This window comes from Strix aluco, chromosome 12 (assembly GCF_031877795.1).
Source record: "Strix aluco isolate bStrAlu1 chromosome 12, bStrAlu1.hap1, whole genome shotgun sequence".
Lineage (NCBI taxonomy): Eukaryota > Metazoa > Chordata > Aves > Strigiformes > Strigidae > Strix > Strix aluco.
In genome coordinates, this window is record NC_133942.1 from 4,347,579 (window position 1) to 4,368,413 (window position 20,835).

At 42.4% G+C, this 20,835-nt stretch overlaps 1 protein-coding gene across 9 annotated transcripts in view; it reads right to left on the minus strand.

Moving 5' to 3' along the window:
* Positions 1–20,835, minus strand: part of MYO9A (myosin IXA) — a 189,299-nt gene that overhangs the window by 32,004 nt on the left and 136,460 nt on the right. For 8 of the 9 annotated variants that reach the window (XM_074837279.1, XM_074837282.1, XM_074837277.1 and 5 more), the window contains 8 exons: positions 19,815–19,936; positions 18,251–18,392; positions 17,246–17,441; positions 12,647–12,766; positions 8,066–8,141; positions 3,258–3,401; positions 2,519–2,558; positions 1,548–1,670 (listed from right to left, as the gene is read on the minus strand). In XM_074837279.1, the coding sequence (XP_074693380.1) occupies positions 1,548–1,670; positions 2,519–2,558; positions 3,258–3,401; positions 8,066–8,141; positions 12,647–12,766; positions 17,246–17,441; positions 18,251–18,392; positions 19,815–19,936 (963 nt within the window). The remainder of the gene's footprint in view (positions 1–1,547; positions 1,671–2,518; positions 2,559–3,257; positions 3,402–8,065; positions 8,142–12,646; positions 12,767–17,245; positions 17,442–18,250; positions 18,393–19,814; positions 19,937–20,835) is intronic. The other variant, XM_074837280.1, reaches the window with a different exon arrangement.

Here is a 20,835-nt window from a genome sequence, read left to right on the forward strand (position 1 = left end):
TTCAGGCATTAGCCACAAGGCAGCATTTATCAGCAACAACCCCCCCCCCCCAAACCCCGTGATAGGAAACATTTGTATTTCCTGCCTGTGACCCAGTTCCATGGGCTGCAATTTTATTAGCCTGCTCCTGATAAAAAAGTGATCTCACTGGCTTGCACCAGGCTGCTCTCTCGAGAAAATGCTTCTCTCTTACAAGTGTTAAATGGAATTAGGGCTGGAGTGCCCAGCATTTGTCTAAGAGGAGAAGCAGACAGTCATACCAGAGCTGCCTCTGACTTAAATATGTTTGTATTTATTTAAATAAAAAAAGGTTGTGTTGTAGGCTCAGCTCCTACATTGTCAGATCATCACTAGGGAACATCAGAAAGCATAAGGAAACGGGTATTGGAATGATCTGCTTTGCTGCAGAGGGGCAGGGAAGAAACCTTCATGACTTTTAGTGGTCTTTTATTTGTATGCACTGTAAAAAGATATATAAAAATCTCAATCACGCACCCTGAGGCTTTTCAGAGTTTCGTTTGAAGGATGAATAGGTTTCGGGGAGGCATTTCACTCCAAGACATCCCTGTTTCAACCCCCCTGTGGTATCGTATGAATTAAACCTCTGCAGAAGTGCATTTTAATCAGCATACGAGACTAGACTAAGCTTAATATATATGGATACACAGACGTGCATTCTGCAAATTATATATACATAGATTTATATATGTGTGTGTGCATGTATATATTTAATTACTTAATCTTACCCAGATCTACACATGGAAACTTACTAAAAATGACCCACATCTCAAAAAAAAAAAAAAAAAATCAAACAAAATTACAAGTCAAAACCAAGCCAGACTTGCTTAGAAACCAATTTTTAACTGAAAAGCTGCTTTCTAATATTACCACCTGCTTGTGCACGTGTCTGGTAGCAGTTTCCAAGCCCTGATGCACATATTGGAGGATTATTTTCACTGCAGCTCTTCCTAGGGATGGCTGGCTGGCACACAGTGCCGACAACACAACAAATGCTGTATTGATCCCTCCTCTGAATTCCTCTGCCTGCCTGGGGATAATGCAGCAATGATTTGACCTTTCCGCCCCTATTAAAATTCACATTCTGGCTGGCTTGAAAACAGATTGAAATTCAGATGCTGAATGCAAGTAAAAAGACTGTAAAAATGTCATTTGGGGATTTTGCGGTTTCTGGATTCAGCGGAGAAAGTGCCATGGTGCGATGGCTTGGAAAGTGAGGTACAAGAGGACCAAGATGCACCAACATCTCTGCTCGGCAGCTCACCCTCACATCCCATCTTGCTCCACTGCATCCCCCCCCCCCCCGCCAAGTATCCACCATCGCTCTTGTTTCTCTCCATTTACACCATTTAGATACCTGTAAGGTGTCTCCCAGCTTACCCAGGCCACGTCCTCAGCTAAATTCATGTGCTAAATAGTGGTGAGGATGGGACAGGACTGTGCCTGTAAGTGTCCTCCTAGGCACCCTGGGGACCCAGAGTGGGTGTTTGCTTTTAATTCACCTCTTTGTATCAAAGGCAAAGGATTACCTGGAACTGGGCACTGATGCTGGGTGGTTTTTTCTTCTTATGGAGATGGAGGAGAGATTTGGTGATGCGGTCGTGCAGTGTCAGGTTGGTTAGGTGCTTGAGGGACTTCACGTCCAGCATGTGCTGTGGAAAGAGAGACTCCCTTTATTCTTGATAAATACAAGAATAACTAGATCTTATCATCATGCTATCTGCTACATCTCTCTTTATACCCTCTGCAGGGCTTCCTTAGGTGGCCACCCTACTTAATCTCAACGGGAAACACCAAGGCATGGCTTGAAATGTAGTTCTTCTCTATTGGCCAGAGCCAGATCCCCAGACCACATTCCTCAGAGCTCCTCTGAAGACTTGTCAAAGGTATCTTTGACCACGGGAAATGTGGCTCTCCTACCCACTAAGGGTTGCAGACAGACAATTCACTGTTAATGAGCAGTTCACTGATTAACTGTATCTGGGCCTCTTCAGGTGTAATGTACATGCAGAGAGGAGTAAAACCAGATTTTGCTCCTCCTGGTCCTCCTTCCCAATCACTGACACAGCACCAGCAAGGACCACATCAAGCATTATTCTTCTAGATACAACAGATCTCTTGGCATCTCTTAAAATATATTGAATACAGACAAGATGGAAGAAAACTGAATATATAAGCCTGTTGTCTCATCAGGCACCAGCCCTCTTGCATAACTCACCTACCCACTCATTTTAGTTTACAGATTTAATTATCAAATTTCACCAGCACATAGGTACTCCTTCCCAGGAGGAGGAAAAAAGGAGCCAGAGCAGGCCCAAGAAAGGAGGATGCAAGTGCTCACACAGCACTGTCCCAGCACAAATCAGGGCTGAAATCCTTCGGTTTTATATAAATGAAAAAGCCCTGAACAGAGCTGAGTTGACCAAGGTCTTGATGTAGACACAAGTGGTCTTCCTCACATCCACGGACCAGCAAGGTAAAAATGCTGCTTCTTGCTCACCTTTGGGAGATTTGGTTTGGCTTTGAAGTTCTTATTTCGCCTGGGGAGATAATAAATGGCTCAGGTTAATCTAGGTGTGGAATTGCAGAATGGAGTAGTTTATGAAACAAGCCCTTCCAAATCCCCTTTAGCATCTGCTTCCTATAACCTGCACTGAAACTGGGTGGCTTCTGCATGCTGCACACTAGTTCTACAAATTTAGTGGCACAAGTTTGAGAGAAAGGTATCCAATTAAGGGGAATCATTATATTGGAAATGATGGGGATGATGGTAACTTGGGTAGAGCAAGGCAGTGGTGTCGTGAAACAACTGACCACCATCCTGCTTCCTCGTACCCCTTGTTAGCTCCAGTCACCCTGGTGATGTTCTCTGAACCTTCTAATGAGGTTGCAGTGTGAATCATCAACATCATTTCCCCACCTAATTTGTAATGGAAACTTTGATATCATGTTAAAAAATGTGACTGCATTACATCGCTGTCATATCTTGAGACTGGTTTGACCAGCAGATTCATTCCTTCTCTCTCTTCCTCATGTCTGTCATTACAAATGAATGATAAGAGTTAAGCAAATCAGAGGCGTAAAACATACTGGGGTCGCTTTGACCCAACCATGAAACGTCTCCAAGTCTATTTGAAACCCTGAAATTTTTATATTCTGGATATTTACATTCTTCTAACTACCCATGCTGCCCATTATGCTCCAGGAATAAAGCCAAAATCCCCTCCTTTTGCACTGACATGAGGATGCCGTGGGCCCTCTCCAGCAGTTTGCTGTTGGTCGCATTGACGAATATCCCATCTTTGTCTAGGAAGGTGCCAGGGCTGGTGAGCCTGCTGTGCCGCATCCCCATCCGTCCGTTCCAGCCAACCGCGTAGGCATCGCTGCAACACCAAACACCACGCAGCGTTAGGAAGACAGAAATAAAACCTGGTTCTATGACAACATAAAAAAATAAGATTATAAAATAATCCGTTGGTAGAAAACGAGAGTCACCACTTTATTCTTTTCACCATTCATTCACTCCCATGGGATGAGTTTATGATGCCAGACAGCACACGAAGCGATTGATTGCTTAAGCACCTTTTAAAAATCAAATATCGGTAAAAGGATCAAACTATCAGCAGGAGAATAACAGCTTCCAGCTCTTCCAGACAAGGCTTAGGTCTGTGGATACCCCAGTGGTCTGAAGGATATGAGACTATGACCTCTCCGTCAGCCTTGCCATCGTTAATAGAGTCACTACTTCAGATGATGCTGGTACAGACTCTGTCTTCTCTAATTCATGCAACTGGTTTATTAGAAAAAGAAAAAGCAAGTATTATTTGCAATAAACTATTTGTCACAAAGGATGCCAGCCCCAGCTGGACTGATGGGCTGGCCCAGAATCACTTGCTGGGACCTGATCACAAATCACTCACCCAATTTGGTTCTCCAGAAACGTTCACTTGGCTGCAGAAGGACTGAAGGGAATGGTGAGAGGAACCAAAATCCTCCCTTGGAGGAAGGGAAGCAGGTACTCCACAAAATTTCACATCAGGGCAAATAATTTCCAGAGCTGAGGAGCCTTCCTATGGTGTCTGTCTACGCAAAGCCTCTCCTGGGCTGCACCCAACTGCAATACTTTTGGTTTGGTGGTGGGGTTTTGGTGGTTTGGTTTTTGTTTTGTTTTGTTTTTAAATTTTAAATTCTCTATTAACCTTGCAGAAAGCATTATATGAAATAAAGTGATCTAAAGAAGGATGTGGGGTCTGCAAACACCATCCCTCCCTGTACTCCTTCCCTGAGTTATCTCAGACAGGAGGAAAAGGAATAGGAGGAGACTCAATGCAGCACCAGTCTTCTGGTCATGAGGATGCTGAAGGACATGGAGGTTTAAAAGGGGCCTCCGGCACCAGTCACGTCTGAGGTCTAACAACAAGGCAGCCCTTTGCCTTAAAGTCTTGGTTTGGAGGAAGGACAAATATCAAGTGCTGAATGGAAATTAAAAAATAAAGCATGTAAAGCTGTTCATTCAGCCAGCTCAAAGCCTGGAGCCAGATCCCTGGAGCAACGTGACACTGGAGTGCAAGTCGCCTTGCTGCCTTGCCGCAGCGCTTTGCAAATTCCTTCCTAGCCCCATTAAATCAGCATTTTGACATGTACCACTGTTAAAAGAAAGGATGAATCACAGCAAAGTAAACTCCTGGCTGAGTGCTCCAGGACCTGCTTTTTCTAAGCAGCCCATTCAATTCAGGGAAGGCCAGAAAGAAGCTTTAATGTTCAGGTGATCTCTCCTGACCACCTTCTTTCTCTTTACAGCTAAGGTCCCGTTCATTAAAAACCTCCTATTTGCAGGAGGGAAAAAAAAATGACCAGTTGATGGGTACCACTAAACCTCAATGGCTACTTTCAGGACCTACAACCCATCATTAATCCTGACTGACCTCAATGCACTCTCAGGCTGTGGATACAGGGACTCTGACTAGAGAATAGAATACCCTAGAAATTCCCATGTGGTTTTGAAAAAAAAAAAAAAAAAGAGAGATAAAACAACAGGTCTGTTTCTTAAGGATGCTTTAGGATGGATACATGCATATGGTGACCGACACAGCCTTTTTGGTACTTGGGAGGTCAATCATCTCACCAAGCCCACACAACCATTTCAAGACAGACTGATCAACACCCGCTTTCCTGCACGCCGCTTAGACATCACCGTACATAAAACAGTTTCATCAATGAACACAAACCAGCAGGAAAACAGACTGCCCAAGCGGTTTTGGTTAGCAATGGCATGGCTTTCATTACTCAACGGTCGGTGAAGGCACTTCCAAGGCACGCTGGCTTCCCGATGTTCTGCTGAAGCTGGGTTCCCCCGCCCCCAGCATGTGCAAACCACCCGTCCGCTCTCTTCTGAGATCAGAGGATAGCGCTTGGCTCGCTAAACCCTCCGCAATGACTTCCTGCGTGATGTCATGCCTCAAATTTGCTTTTAGAAGCAAGCCCCGGGCTATCCTGTGAGTTGGATGTACAACGCAGACTTATCAGAGACCGCATGATCATGAGATGGCTTTGAAAGCAAATTCCTGTTTAATTTAGCTCTGTAAATTGCTTGCCAGTCTATCTGCTGGAAAGTTGTTAAAGTAAATCTCTCTTCTATACATGTTACATTCACCCTTGTATTTACCCCTTCTTGCTCAACAAGTGCAATTTAACTGAAATACCAACATTTATCAAGTGTGATATAACTCTTCAGATCAAAATCATGACTCTTCAGATTACAATCACCTGCCTAGTCCAAAAGCACAGGCTGGATTTTAGAGATCTTATGAGAGACCCAGTTTGTGCTCTCAGAAGGAAGGGGCACAGATGACATTTGGGGACCCATCACTGATGATGCCCAAGAGAAGCAAAGATCACGGACTGTGCTACCGAGGCACCGCACCAGGAGGAACATAGGAGTTAGGACAGCTTTGAAAGTACATTTTCTGCAAATATATCAGTAAAAGGAATAAACCATCTGTCCTGACCCTATTGTTGGGATACAACTGCTGAGGATGATGGAAGGAAGACACAGTAGTTGCTACCTTTGATCCTGGCTGTTTAAGGGCACTTGCCTGCTATGCTGGCTTAGGTTAAACCAAATAAATAGACCTGACCACAGGCTGAACTCCACAGTAAACAAATATAGCCCCCTCATTGCCTGGGACAGGTGGAGTTTCCCTGCCCCTTGCTGAGATAATTGAGATGTTTTGCATAAAAACGTCAGCAGCCTAAGCTGCTGCACCAGTGTGCCTCCAAAGCTGGACCTGTACGGTCAAGAAAAGCCCCATCCCACTTCACAGCTGTCCTTCACACACCAACATCAGATTTGAAGGTGTGTTAGAGAAACTGCAGAACTTCTCTTATCTACATGTGAATATCTCCACAGGGACAAAGTTTCACATTACATCACGTTTAGGGAAACCTGCGCAACCAGAGATGCTAGAAACAGTGAACGTCACCTCTGGAGACACCGACCTTCTCTGCCTCAACCAGGTACCTACTATCATCGTAACCCAATGCATTAGAGCCATAGCAGCTATAGCATTAGGAAAAAGGAGGGGTGGGAAAGACTGATGTGAGGACAAGCAGGGTTGCATCATCTTCCCACGATAAGGTGAGACTGTTTGCACGAGCTGGATTTCTGCCCAGGCTCAAGAAGTGGCACAAATTTATGAATCCAATCCAACAATTTTATGCAAATCACATCTTCTCCAACCAGTGAAAATAAGCCAACTTGTAGTCATATGAGAATATTCAGTTCTCCTTCAGCAGGGTACCACCACCACTCTCAAAAGGAAGAAATTTGGGGCAAGAGGGATATTCTAGTCTTGATGGCAATCAGGGGGCATATGGTGAACAAAGCCAGATAATAAAAGCCACTTTTGTTCCCCCTGAAAAAAAAGGAACAATGTGTATCTAATTTCTGTCTTGGCTATTTAGCATTAAAGCCAGTAAAAAAAGAGGTTTAATAATGTGTCTGGAGGATATTTTAATTTGTGTGGAAGGGAAGCCCACTGAGATGCAAGGACCATTACAGGGGTTTGATGGACACATTTCATGAGACAGTCTCAGACTCCTCTCAATTTGTTCTGGACTTCTCGTGAAACTCAGAGCAGCCACGAAGTTACACCTGGATGTCTGCAGTTCTAGGCAATCATTTTAGGACCTGAGGATGCTCTGATCATATCTTTCTCCAGCATACACACACATCTACTCAGAGGGAAGCAGAGAGGCACTGTACCCCTTTAGAGGTGGTATTTGGATAATCGGGTGTCTGCAGAGGGATAGATAGCACAAGAGTAACTGCGGAAAAGGAGGAGGATCAGTGCCCAGATATCCCTTTGAAATTAAGATATTTTGCTTCACAAGCAACTTAATTCAGGAATGGATTTGGAAAACTTTTGCAGAAGAGGCACAGATCTGCATCTTAAAGTGTAGACCTGACTCTCAAGCAAAAAGGTCTCACCAAGCAGTTGCTTGAATGGCCAGAACCTTCAAGGAAGGATTAGAAAACAAAACTGTACATATAAACTGTAAAAATTGAACTTACTTCCAGTTAAGATGCTTTTTCCCTTAAAAATAAGCAAACATTTGACAAGGTACCAACTCAAGCCCATGACCACCCAGGTTCTCCACGCTCAGAGGCACCTAGAGCCACCATCACACTGCTTGCGTGCAGTTCTGCACCCAAACACATCATCCTTCTTTTTCCCCTCCACAAGAATCCTCAGTAAATTTTTATTTCCTTGATATTGGCACATTCGTTAATTTTTTTGCAAGCTTCTTACCATCTTGTACACCACACCACCTACAATTGCTGTCTTTTGATGGAGGAAAGTTGTTTTCCCTGCCTGCCTGTCAGGTAAGGATATTTATATATGATCACATAGCAGAGAAAGAATGAAGAGAAGACAAAATTAATAAGCAAACTGGGAGAAACAGTAATACAGTCATTTATAACAACAGACAGTGCTCTCCCATCCCAGATTTCCTTGTTGTGCCAACGTAAAAGCAAGAGACTTACCGCTGGGTCCTCTCGTTGATGGTGTTGACTCCCTGGAGATCTGAGAGTGGTGTCCGCGGGCTCTTCCGAGTAATACCTAAAGCAGCACATGAAAAAAGAAGTTTCTACCTGGCTCTTCACCAAAAGGCAATTAGCACAGCCATAGCTTAGCATTGACTACAGTGAGGAGGAGCATGTACATGTCATGGCACATGCTGGGCATACAAGGGCGCCAAGGATACCGACATACCCATCGTCTACTAAGTTCTACCTCTCTGCTGCAAAGTCATCACCCTTATGAGTAACACTGTTTGCTCAAGCCTACTAATTCCCCTCCCACACATGCACGTTGTAGTAGGGACACGTTGTCCCAGCTAGTAAGTAAATGGAGTGAAAGAAGAAGTTGCTGTGATGGAGGGGACCAGCCACCCATGTCCTGCATGTCTAAAATATGGCGAAACTCTCTGCTGTGCATGGGATAACTCAGTTGGTTGCATGGACAAAACACCCAGACATAAGTAGGGTGTTTGGAAAAATGGTCATTTATACCTTGCACACTTCTTCCCTTCCTACAGATACATGGACAGGGACATGTATATCAAGTAGTAGATACTGCACAGGGCTTTATTGCCTATTGAACCTATATGCTTTGACAGGGGTAGTTTTAGAGCAATTTATATTTAATAAATAGCCAAGGAAGTTATCACGCATAGTTACAAAAGCAGATGTTTCAAGCTGTTATCTTCCCCAACGTAGAAATGTTTTGTAACCAAGCATTTAGGAAGACAGAAGGCAATTTTTGTAGACAACAAAATACTTTTCGAGTCACTAAACTACAGATATTTAAAGACCTGATAAGCTTGAATTTGACATGAAAACAGCCGAGCAATTTTTTAACTGTCTTGAAATCGCTGCTGTGAGACAGGAAACATTGCAGCGCTCACTTGAACATGGGGAAAATGTGTATTCTCTTACCCTGAGACTTCTGCAGTGGAAAAAAAATGAAAAAAACCCCCTCTCTAAGAGGTCTAAAATATAGTTTGTAACAGAATAGCAAGAAGCAATAGCATATTCACTCCTCCCGACATAGATAATTTTCCTGTTTAATACAGCCCAGCTGCAGAGCTAAAATGTATCATAAGGATCTTCTAATTCTGCAGATGAACGCAAAGCAAATATGCAGAGGTCTGAGCTCATCCTGCTGACCTGCCATTCCTCAGACCCTGAAATTTCTAAGGAGAAGATGAACTCCTAACAAACCTCCGCAGGTGTCACCCCTTTAATGGGACATCTACTGTCCTCCTCTACCTCTTGAGATATAACAACAGCTTGTCTCGAAGCATTGGGCAGGAGAAGCCTGAAAAGGCTGATGGTTCACTTGTTTAAGTTATTAAATCTGAAGGTGTAAGTGTCCAAATATCCTAGAAATATGAGCAAAAGAAAAATTCAGGAATGTGTTGCCACGGGTCATCTTTGATCCTGCCTGTGCTCCAAGGCAGGACCAGATCACTCCTGTTGAGAAGGTTTTGCAATCTCCAACTCTGGAGATTTTTGAGAAGCAAGCCAGATAATCTAACCAAGTGCTTATCTATGCCTAGAATCCAAAACTCTCTTTTTAATCTCCCTTGTTGCCATTTAAGCCATTTTTTGTTGGCTTAACAAAACAGAACACTCGCAGGAGTGTTCTTTCACCTCTTTCGAGACTGGCATTTCTGTGCTAAAAGGTGCTTGTTTAAACCCAGAAACTCAATTGGAAGGGGTGGGGGAAATGACAATAATCAGGAATCTGCTTAAAATACTGCATCAGTATTTTTTGTAGCTAGTTTTACACTAAGAAAGCACCTAATATCTAGCTGTGTCTATTTTTTATATAGCATATATGCCTGGATACTTTCCCATTAAGACACATAAGGCTTCTCTAACCTAAAGCATTTCATTTTGCTTTGAGTGGTGACCAGCTGCAGTATTAGTGAAAAATGGGCTTTCACTGGTACTTCAAAGATTTTTTTTTTTTTAGTCCATGCCCTTCTTTTTGGAACAAACTCTGTCTTCCTTCACTATGGTGCCCAAGCTGCGTTAAAAAGGATTGCTTTAAGACATACTCCCCAAAAAAAGACTTTTCTACATTGTGCCATCACTTGACCCTTAAAAGAAGAAAATCACACGTGCCAAATCCAAATAAAAGTTTTCATATTGATGTAGCCCCTTTTCTGGGAAACAGAGCGAGGTTTTTTAGAAATGAAAGGCAAAAAGGTTTTAGATTTAACCTGATGAGTTGCACGTGGCTTTGAGAATTCTGTTAGTGAATATGGGGTATTAAATTGTACATATTAATAGACTGCAAGCCAAGGAACAGTGGTATGAGTGGAAACCACTCATTCCCTACACTCAGCTCAGATGCAGGCTGATCTATTTTACATTTCAGGAATAAAATTATTCTGATTTTTTAAGCTCATTCCCTTTTCTTCAGCTGTGGTGTTTCAGAAAGACAGACTGATTTGCCTAACAGGTCTTTGCCCTCATTGAGAACTTTGGATAATCCCAGTCCACTTCCTACTCACAAACATCAACCAGCAGAGCTTCGGTCTTGAACTCAGTGATGTCTAAACCCAGTGCCTCGCTCTTGTGAGAGACCATAAATTGATTGATAGACTCAAAGACACCAACGAGGTGGCTGAGATGGGAAGGGAAGGGCAATCAGTTGGCTACACAAGCTGAATACCAAGTGACCTAAAGGGAATCTCAATATATTCATCAAATCAATTAGTTTTCTCTCTTTGTGTGTAGCTGGAACTAACTGCACAATTCAAGACAAGAAGATGATCTATTTGGTCCCTCTCTCAAGGATGACATGGATGTAACCTCATCTGACTTCTGGGAAAAGCCGAGTTCCTGTGGCCAACCTCAGTCTAAGCATCCTCTCCTGCAGGGCCCACAAGCCCACTAAATTCAGGACCCCAAAATTCTACACACTCCAACCCTGGATTAGCCTGCCAAAGAATTGAAGCCTGGGGAAGCAGCTTGCAGGAGCACACCTCATGGGAAGATGCAAATGATTTCTGAACGAAGAACGTGAATAACTCGTTTGTCAGGTTGGGTGCTCTCGGCCAATTCACAAACTATGTCAATGTTACGCTCTGATCCGTGTGTTGATTTTATCCTAAGAGAGACCAAACTGTGTGGACTAGTCTATAAGAAGTGAGGTTTTAACATGTTGAGCTCAACACTGAGCTCAACTTTACTGCTTCACATTAAATTAAAGCTCTGTTTCTAAGAGTCGCTTTGAGTTGTATGAATTTCCCTTTTCACACCTAAGCAACTGCAAATTGAACCCCCAAAACTTCCCACGTTGCTGACCTACCGTAGAAATTAAAAATTAATTTAAATTAATTAATTGCAATTAAAATTACTTTACTGAAAATCACCTTTCTTTTCAATAGTTTCTTAGTAGTATCAGTAAGGTCACTTAGCACAACGCCTCTTGAGAAAACCCATTGCTGTGTTTGCCTTACTGCTTTACATTTCCTTGTCGCAAGAGTGGGAACTTGTAGGAAAACACAAGGTACTCTAAATTAAGAATTAAAGTCTAAATTAAGAATTAAAACACCTTCGCTCCCCCGATGCTACATGCTGCATGAAGCATGGAAATCTGATATAAGGTATCTAGCAGTAAAAGCATATTTGTGAAGATTTAACGTGCAACTACTGTACTTACCGTGCTCAGCTCTGCAATAAAACCTGTGCGGCTTGCATTTATGCCTAAGTTCCATGATGTTTAAGTTAGCAACTAGGGCTGAGGATTTGCCCTTGCAGGCTGCATGGAGCAGCGCTCTATTTCTGTAAGCTTTAACATGCAACATGAAGAGAATAATGGCAGAAAATTGATATATCTAAAGATATGAGCACCAAATATGTATATATATTTTATATATATATATAAAATATAGTACTGCAGGCAAGAGTTTCTGTGTTATCATGCAGGATGAGTTTATTATGTGACAGAGGAGTGAAGAGGAAGAAATGGAGACCAAGTGCATCTTTATTCAACTCATTCTGTAAAATAACATTGCTAAATGCTTTAGTTTTAAGGAAAAGCCCTGAGAGGCAGCATTTTCACAAGCTATAGTTATTTTTGAAGCCCAATGAAATCCAAATAAAGCCAAATTCCAGCTCTATCAGCCTTATATTAGGAATATTCTGACTGGACCTGCGCTGCTTTGAACTTATTATCACACATGTAATTATGTAATAACAACAATAAAGCACATGAAAAACACTCCTAGCATCAGCATCCCAACTTAACGTCAGCAAGAAAATGTGGAACCACCAACAAAATAATGCCATATCTCAAGAGACGTGGGTTTGCATTTGATTTTGCTCTTCAAACTCTGCCTAATAATTTCCTGATAGGATCAGAATTACTATAGGGCAGCCGGTTTGATCCTGGAAGGCTCCTTGAGTGTTTGGGTTTTTTGGTTGGTGTTTTTTTTGGGTTTGTTTGTTTGGGGTTTTTTTAACCCTTTCTATCCTGAATGCACCTGGTTTCCATTTCTTGTCATGTGAGTGTCATATGAGAGGGAAGGGCAGGTGGTGGAGCCTTACTGTACTTCTCCTCCTTGCATCTCTGCAGGATCTCTAAGCTCCTCTGATGAACTGGGTGATGGAGAAAGCTAAAACTATCCACACTTTTCAAAACCGCACATGGCACTGCATCATCATGCCCTTGGGAAGCAAAATAAAAACAAAACAAAAAAAATGGAGAGAAGAGAAAGATTATATAAGCAGAAATCAGGGGAGGGTAAAGAACAAGCCCGAAGGACGCGAGAGCTCAAGGGTCACGCATTTTTCGTGCTTGACATAATTTAACCTCGGTTTCCTCCGGACACTGTGACGTGGCACAGGAGCGATGGGCTGGACTGTGTCCCAACCTCACTTACAATCCTTATTAGCCAGAGCATAATCACTTTATAATAATTCAAAGATTATTTGGGCAAAAATCAGATGATTAGATAAATCTTTACTTTTATTAACTGCTTCTTAAAATCCTCTGCCGGGCGTTACCCGCAATTCCCTGCACAGATGCTCCTAGACGTGGCCACCTTGAATTCTCATCTTGCATCCCAATGCCACACTTTGCTCAGATATTGGCAATTAGAAGGAAAAATAGAAATTATTTGTTTCAAACAAGGGTTCTGTATTCCTCAACGGCAGAGGACACAGAGTCTGGAGTTAGGTAGGATGGGTTTGAGGTCAATAGCTGGAAGAAACCATTGTTGCGTGGCCAAGAGGACTTCTGATGGCCCAGCTCTGACCACAGGGTGGAGGAGAGGTGACACTCTGCGCAAACAGGGAGCATCTCTCCATCATCAAGTGGCCAAGTCAAGGGATACATCATGCTCCCGTTGAGGCATGACGAGGTCACCGAGGATTTACCTTGTGTCAGCACATACAGAAGCATTTCATACCAATGCATTAAATCATCAGAAAGGACTGATCTGAACTTTTCAGAGGAACATTGTCAAGGGGTGTCTTCCTCACATTAAAACCACTTCACGCTGCTAGGTGAGACCTCAAAGACCAATATTTTGGCTGCTATCACTTTTATTTGGCAAATACAGGATTCAGGGTTTTTTTATCCTTTTTGGGGATGGGGGGCAGATGGTGTTGGTTTTTTGGTGCCCAGCTTCAGGAATAAATCTGCAGAAGTCAGCAGGATTGTTTTGGAGAAGGCATTATTGCGTAGGTCAGCTGAACGGGCACTAATCTAAGGAGCAATCCTTGTTGGCCAAATGCAAATGCAGAGCTCATTGAGGGACCATGAACTCTTTGTCAGAGAGAGGATTTAGGTTTGTGTCCAGCAAAACCAAGATGAGAAAGTGGAGAGTCTCAAGAGCCCGGTTTATATGAACAGCACCAGTTCTTCTGTCAAGTTTTCACTAACAAAGAATTTGGGGTTTTTGTGTAGTAAATTCATATCAATGATACAGCAAAAAATGTCAATCACCCAAATATCTTTCCTAAAAAGCTTGATAATGTTCCTTTATTCAAAGTTCACTAACAAATCTAGTTCAAACTTGTAGTTCATTTGGACCATCTCAATCCTCCCTGATAAACTCAAAAACAATAAAAAAAATTAAATTATTGAAGTCCACCCTTCAGCTAATTGCAGCTCGCCAGATCCTGGCGTGTTTCATCCCAGGAAGGTTGGCAGCACCGTAAGACATATCTTACAGTGAAGAGAAAGCTACCCAACAAAATTCACAATGACACTGTTTTGCTACTCTTCACCTCCAGGTTAATGAGGACAATCGCACAGTCACTAAAAGCTGCACTACAAGGATATTAGGAGCACAAAAAAAGGAGAGTCCCCAAAGTCAGCAGGAAAAAATGCTGATTATCCTTACAGAAGCATCTGTAGCACTGGTTGGCACTGCTGGCATGGAGAAGTTAACCAAAAGGATGATGCAAAAAGAAAGCGGAGCAAAATTTTGCAGAGCTGCTTATACAGAGACTGGAGATTTTTCATTAAAATCCCTGTTGAGTATTGCAAGCCTGACTTGGACAGGCCTTCAGACAGGTAAAAGCAAGAGATTCATTTGGGGTTAAGTCAAAAGAGTGCGAAGAGCCTTAAATAAAAAAAAAGCATGCTTCAGATCTTTTCCTACTCGCTAATTACAACTGCCCAGTGGATGGTAGCAGCGGCAGACAGGACCTCAGAAACCCAGAATGGGGCAGCACGCCTTTTTAAAAATTATATACAAATATTAAGCGTGCACACTTGGATGAACATATGTGTGTGAAGTTATTCTCAGCTAATCTGCCATAATTTTATCAAAAGCTCCACATCCGTGAATGGTGAGGCATTCAAATCAGGCTAATTAAAGCCAGCAAGGTTTGCTATAAAAATAAAATAAACTTAAAACACATGCTGTCTTTGGTTGTCTGCTTCTGTCTATTGAGATGGGGTAATTTTAGTGATTCTCTAAAAATCCACAAATGCCTTCTGCCATTGATGCAAAGCATCAGTTCAGGGCTTTCCTGCGTTATTTCAGGGAGCAGGAGGGACCACCAGCATCTGGCAGTGGATGCTGCACCAGCCCACCCCACAGTCCGGACACCGGCCAAGACTTCTGCTCAGGTCCACCTCTTCTACAGCCATCTGCTTTGTGGTGCTTTGGCAAGCCGGATGGGATTTTGGAGAAGGACAACTGAATGGGAGATGGGCACGAGGTCTCACCAACAAAAGCGTGAAAACACTGCTACGGGTATCACTTTGCTAAATGCTACCTGGGCAGAAGTCATGCTAGGAGGTGATGGGTACCTCTCCAAAGAGGACAGAGGCAGCTGAATGTGAGTGGTCCCAGCTCTGCCATCACTTGTAGGGCAAGCTTTCCTGACAGATAAGGTGTATCTCAATATGGGAATGAGGTTTCGGTAATCTCCTGCCACTAGTTCTGCCTGTGTAATGGTGACTTTCTCATTACATTTTCCCAATTCAGGCTGAAGATGCACATAGAAATTCAGGGTATAAATGATCTGAGGATTTTTGGGAAGATTAAGACAAACTTTAGCCAGCTTTCCGAGGGGTTTTGGGTTTTTGCTTCTTTGTTTGTTTTTTGTTTTTGACTCAATACACAGAGGTTATGAAGTACAAAGCCATTTGAAAGCAGGCTAAAGGATACCAGATAAAAGAGCAGCACCATGTGCTAGAAGAGGTTTAGAAATTCAGCTGTTATCATGTATTGGTTAGTTTTGGTATGGAAAGAAAAGGCGATGCAAGAACTGAGTCTCAGAATTGTCTGAAAACCTCCTGGACTTTATTTTATACTGATAGATAGATAGATAGATAGATAGAGAGAGAGAGAGAGAGAGAGAGATAGAGAGATAGATAGATAGATAGATAGATAGATAGATAGATAGATAGATAGAAGCAAGTTATTGCCACAAACTCAAGACTGAAAAGCTGAAAACTATCTAGTGAGGAGATGAGCATGGCAGGCACGACCAATTGCTAGAGACACAGAAAGCGAAGCAGGGCTTGAAATTAGCTGGTACTTCCCAAGACTGAATGTATTTTTATTACCTCCTTGACTAGCTTGCTTTAGTTCAGCCTGGGTTTTACGCAAGATGAAAAGGCGATGCTAGGAAAATGCAAATACAGACTTTGGAAGCCAACTCTTTCAAGTAATGTTTCTCCCAGTGTGAAATGTCTTTGACATCTACCTCTCAGTGTTACGAAACAACGTTGTCTATAAACGCTGCCTTGATGTGCCAGATAGACCCAGGTTCAGGAGAAACATCTTTTCTCTTATACTGCATCCAAGCGGTTCGAGAGGAAGAGCCTCAAGAGCTGAAAGCTGATTTCTGCCTTCTGCTCTTCTTGGGATGATGTTATTCACCCCGAACAAGAAGATTATTCTTTCCGCTTGTACAGTTTCCATACCTACATTACTTGTTCCAGGCTTTGTGGCTCTCCTTGATGCACATCTCTCCAACTAAAAAAAAAAATTCATGGTGCGGCTCCATGCTTAATTTTAACTCAGATGACATTTTCCCTGCTGAGACTCTAATTTCATCATGAATTTCAAGCCCTCTTGTGCCCAGAAATGAATAGTAATGGCTTGTACCCGTCTTTCCAAAATTGCTTTATGCAGAGAAATGGTCTAAAAGCACAGCTAGGTATTGCCTGCCACAGCATGATGATGCACCATTACCTTCCTTTAATTTAATGCCCCCCCGTTCGGCATGAGGTGGTTCTGGATGACTGTGAAGCAATGAATTTTGCTAGACAAGAGACACGCTCTCTTGCAGCTTAAAGGGTGAACAGCTTGAAAAATTATAGGGAAGAATTATTGCCTTTTTCTGTTTCCAGATCAAGAATTCCTAGCAAAAATAATTTGCCTTATTGGCTGAACGATTTTTAAGTCTCTGAATCATTCAGGTTTTCCTATGCATGCATCCTACAAAAAGGAAAAGTTAAAGCAGCAGTAAAGTGAAAATCTTTTCTTACGATGTATTAAAATCCAAATGTACCTTTAAATGTAACTTTTGCATAGCAAAAATCTACACACTATTTAAATGAGCTTTTTAATAGATTAATAGCTCCTAATAAGTCAGGCTACTTAAAATACTGTAGTAATATGTTAGATTTAAATCGTTGGTGAAAAACAAGTGCTAGGATTAGGATATTGGCACACGTACCAGTTTTCTTCTCCACATATCGTTTTCCAGCCTCCCTAAAAGCCACCATCGCCCTGAAAAACCCCCGCAGGACTGCCCAGCGGAAGACGGCCACCGGGTCGATCCCGATCATCCCGCAGATAAAGGCGTTTTTGCTGCTTCGCAGGAGAGCTACAATGTCTGGGCGCATATGATCTGTGTTTTTCTCACGGAAATCCTAGGGAAGGAGAAAAAGGAGTGGGAAAAAAGAGGAAAATAAACAACATCTACAAGATATGCTGGGTAAGATCTGCCAGACTATCCCTGGGACAGCACAGCTATTGAATCCTGCTTCTACCTTTTTTTTTCTGCCCCCATATTAGACACCTCTTTATGTCCAGAATATAAATGTTTCACCCCAAAGCACTGCTCTCTGAAGCATCTCAAAGCTGATGCTGAAGTTTGTCATGTGCATTTATTACATCAGAAACACAATTACAGATTTGCAGTCATAAATCCCGAGGCTGTTTCTCGTACAGGCTCACCTGCCCGACAGAATTGCTTCTGATAATAATTGGTATGAATATAAATAGGGTCAACTTTGAAATAATTTCCATAGGATTTTAAAAAGTACCTGCAACAGTGAGATGCTGAGACCTATGCTCATGTGACTTGTATTAAAAAATGGCTAATGATGAAAAAAACCATTGCGTTTTCCACACAAACCAAGCCCAGAAAGGCTCCCAAACACCCAATTCCAGCTCATTGGTGGGACGTAGCATTAACCTCAGTGCGCATCCCTAAATTCTTCCCCAAAATGCAGAATATGCAGAGCTTGAAACATGGAGGAGAACAGGAAGACACAATCCCCAGCACCTTCTCCTTTCAGCCAAGCTTTTCACCAAACACTTCTCTCTTAACCCTCGGGTCTCTTCTCTAGCCAAGTCCTCTCCAAAACAACTCTGTGAGCCTTTGGGGCTCTCCTTCCCCATTACAGCTAGATGATTTAAATGAAAACAACTGCTGGGGAACAGCTGGGTGACAGACCTTCACTCCGTACTTCACTTTGCCCGCGTAGTGTTTGATGATGAAAGCCGGTTCCATGACTGCTGGAAATTCAATGTACGAGTTCCCTTCGTGTTGACGCTTAAACTTGTCCAGCAGCGTCTGGTTTGTGGCTTGAGGAAAACTGGGTGGAAAGAATTAAAAAGATGATAGCTGTAAACCCAGTGAAAAAAGCTTTTCAACTTCTTTCTTGATCACAAATGGAAAAAGAGAGATATTCTGAGCTTCCACTTCTGTGCCTGCAGACACTAAGGGAGCACTGTTTTGTGTGCTGTCCTGTGGTTATGTACAAATACAAGGTATAGCTGGTGTCTGAAGAACTCTTAACTGATTTAGTAATGGTCTGAAATCAGCCATAAAAGCACAAATACATTTATTTTATTGTGGTATACTGCATTGTAAGCCCATCGCATGGAAATTTTTCAGGGTAGCTGCATTTATCTGAAACCCCAAGTTTCTGTCATTGGTGTTGAGCCTTAGACTGCTCCTATATCTAGGGTGTATTCACACATTTAGGAAATATTGAGCTGTTTAGCCTACAAATCTCATTTAAATTTCAGGAGTTACTTGATTGATCCTGTCATAGAAGAGAGGAAGAAAAAGGACAGAGCGCTTGAGCAGAGCCTCTTGGTAAGAGCAAGCCAATCTTCCATCCTCAAACTTCATGTAAATCTGCAGCTTGGGGGTATATTTCACAATTTTACCTAATTTAAGCTGTTTTAGCCTGGTACAGTATCACTGAGACAGCGTCACTGCTGTCTGTCTGGTCAACGAGACAAGAAACAGATGAGAAACCTGCAAGCAAATGGTGGGAGGACAGCTCGTGCCCTGGACCAGAGCCGTGCGGATCCGAGGCGACGCCAGCAGAACCGCCTGGCCTTTCCCTGCCCTTTCCACGGAGAAAACTGGCACGTGCGTCTGATAGGAGATCCCTTACGCTGCGTTTCCTTCTGAGTTTCCACCCAAAGGCAGACCCAGAAGCCACACACTCATAACTTCTCCTGAGACATGCCAGATGGATATAACCAAGGACGCAAATCTGAGCTGCATCTCTGATGCCCAGGAAACTCTGTGGAAGAGCAGCCCCTACGTACAAGTGCCCTCAGCTCACTCTGGCTTAATTATTAAAAGTAAATTGATAAATCCACCTTATATCTCAATAACAGCACCCACACAACCTGCTTTAACTCATGCACTTGGATTCTCCCTTCACTCAGCTCAACTTCAAGCATCTTCCCACATTACGCCACAAGAGACAGGAGGAAAACGAGGAGAGAAGCAAAGGAAACCTTTGCTCTTCCTTTTAACAGAAGAAATGATTGAAACAGAATTTTAATTATTATTAGTTAAGGCTTTTTGCTCAGCTTGCTGATTCTCCACTGTTTGCCTTACCACCTCGGAAACGAAACTAGAGACGTAAGACAAATCAGCTCAGCGAGCTATTAGCATCTTTCTGGGAAGAGTCACAAGAGGTAAGACTTAAGGATAAACACTTTTAAAGTGAAAAAATAAATATAATTAGCAAACCCAACAGTTTCCTACTCACTTGCTTTCCTCATCCAGCAGATGGAGCAGGCCCGTCGGCTTCTTACTGATCAGGTTGATGCAGCTGGAGTTGTCTATGTAGTCGATGTTGTGCCAGCTGATTCCTTCTGCTCTATATTCCTCCTAAAAAACCCCCAGATATTGTAACCATATTGGGTGCAAGCAAAAAAAACACTGGTGAAATTCAAAGGGTTTTGTGGAAACTGATGCACCATTTACCCAAATGAACATCTCTTCTGTTAATATGCCACCAATATTTTTTTTTTTTGATGCAAAAGAAAATGATAAAGAATCACTTGAACAACCTAAACCGCAGGGAACCACACAATATTTCACAATTTCAAGTGCACCAGACTTTTGCCCAGGCGTAGGTTAGCTATGTGGCAGACCATGGCTACTGAGGATGTGCGCTGTATCACGCATCGTTGCTTCGTGCTTTCCCTTTCCTGGCTTGCTGTTAAAGCATTATACAATGTATTTGCATCAACTAATACTTGATATTTAGTTGCCAGAATAAAATGGTGGTACAAAATATTCATTTAATTACACAGAAAAAGCAGTATAGCTCCCTTTCCTGCTTCACTGGACTCTTCTGTATCTCACAATATTAATGGCAGGTGCTGTGAGGGCTAACAAAGATACCACCAGCTAGAAGAAATCACTGCTCCAACACCTGCAGAGTCACGACCCTTTACAGTAAAAGTGAGGATCTGTCCCCAATTTCACGCTGAGGAAAGAAAAGCTATTTATTTTCCACCAAAATAACTCCAACCCTTGCTCTTTTATAAAGGTTATCTCCTCCGAGATGGATTTTCAACTGTATCACTTTGAAAAGTCGTCTGTAGAAATTATTTTAGGGCATCTGGAAGAAAGTAGAGTTTAAAAATCATAATTTTTATCATATGCTTTTAAGATTTGTGACTCACTCCTGGAACAGCAATATTGGGAGTGCACCTTACTCTTACTTACTTACTGAACCGAGCTGCAGTTTTACTTCTCTATCATAAGATATTTTGATGGCA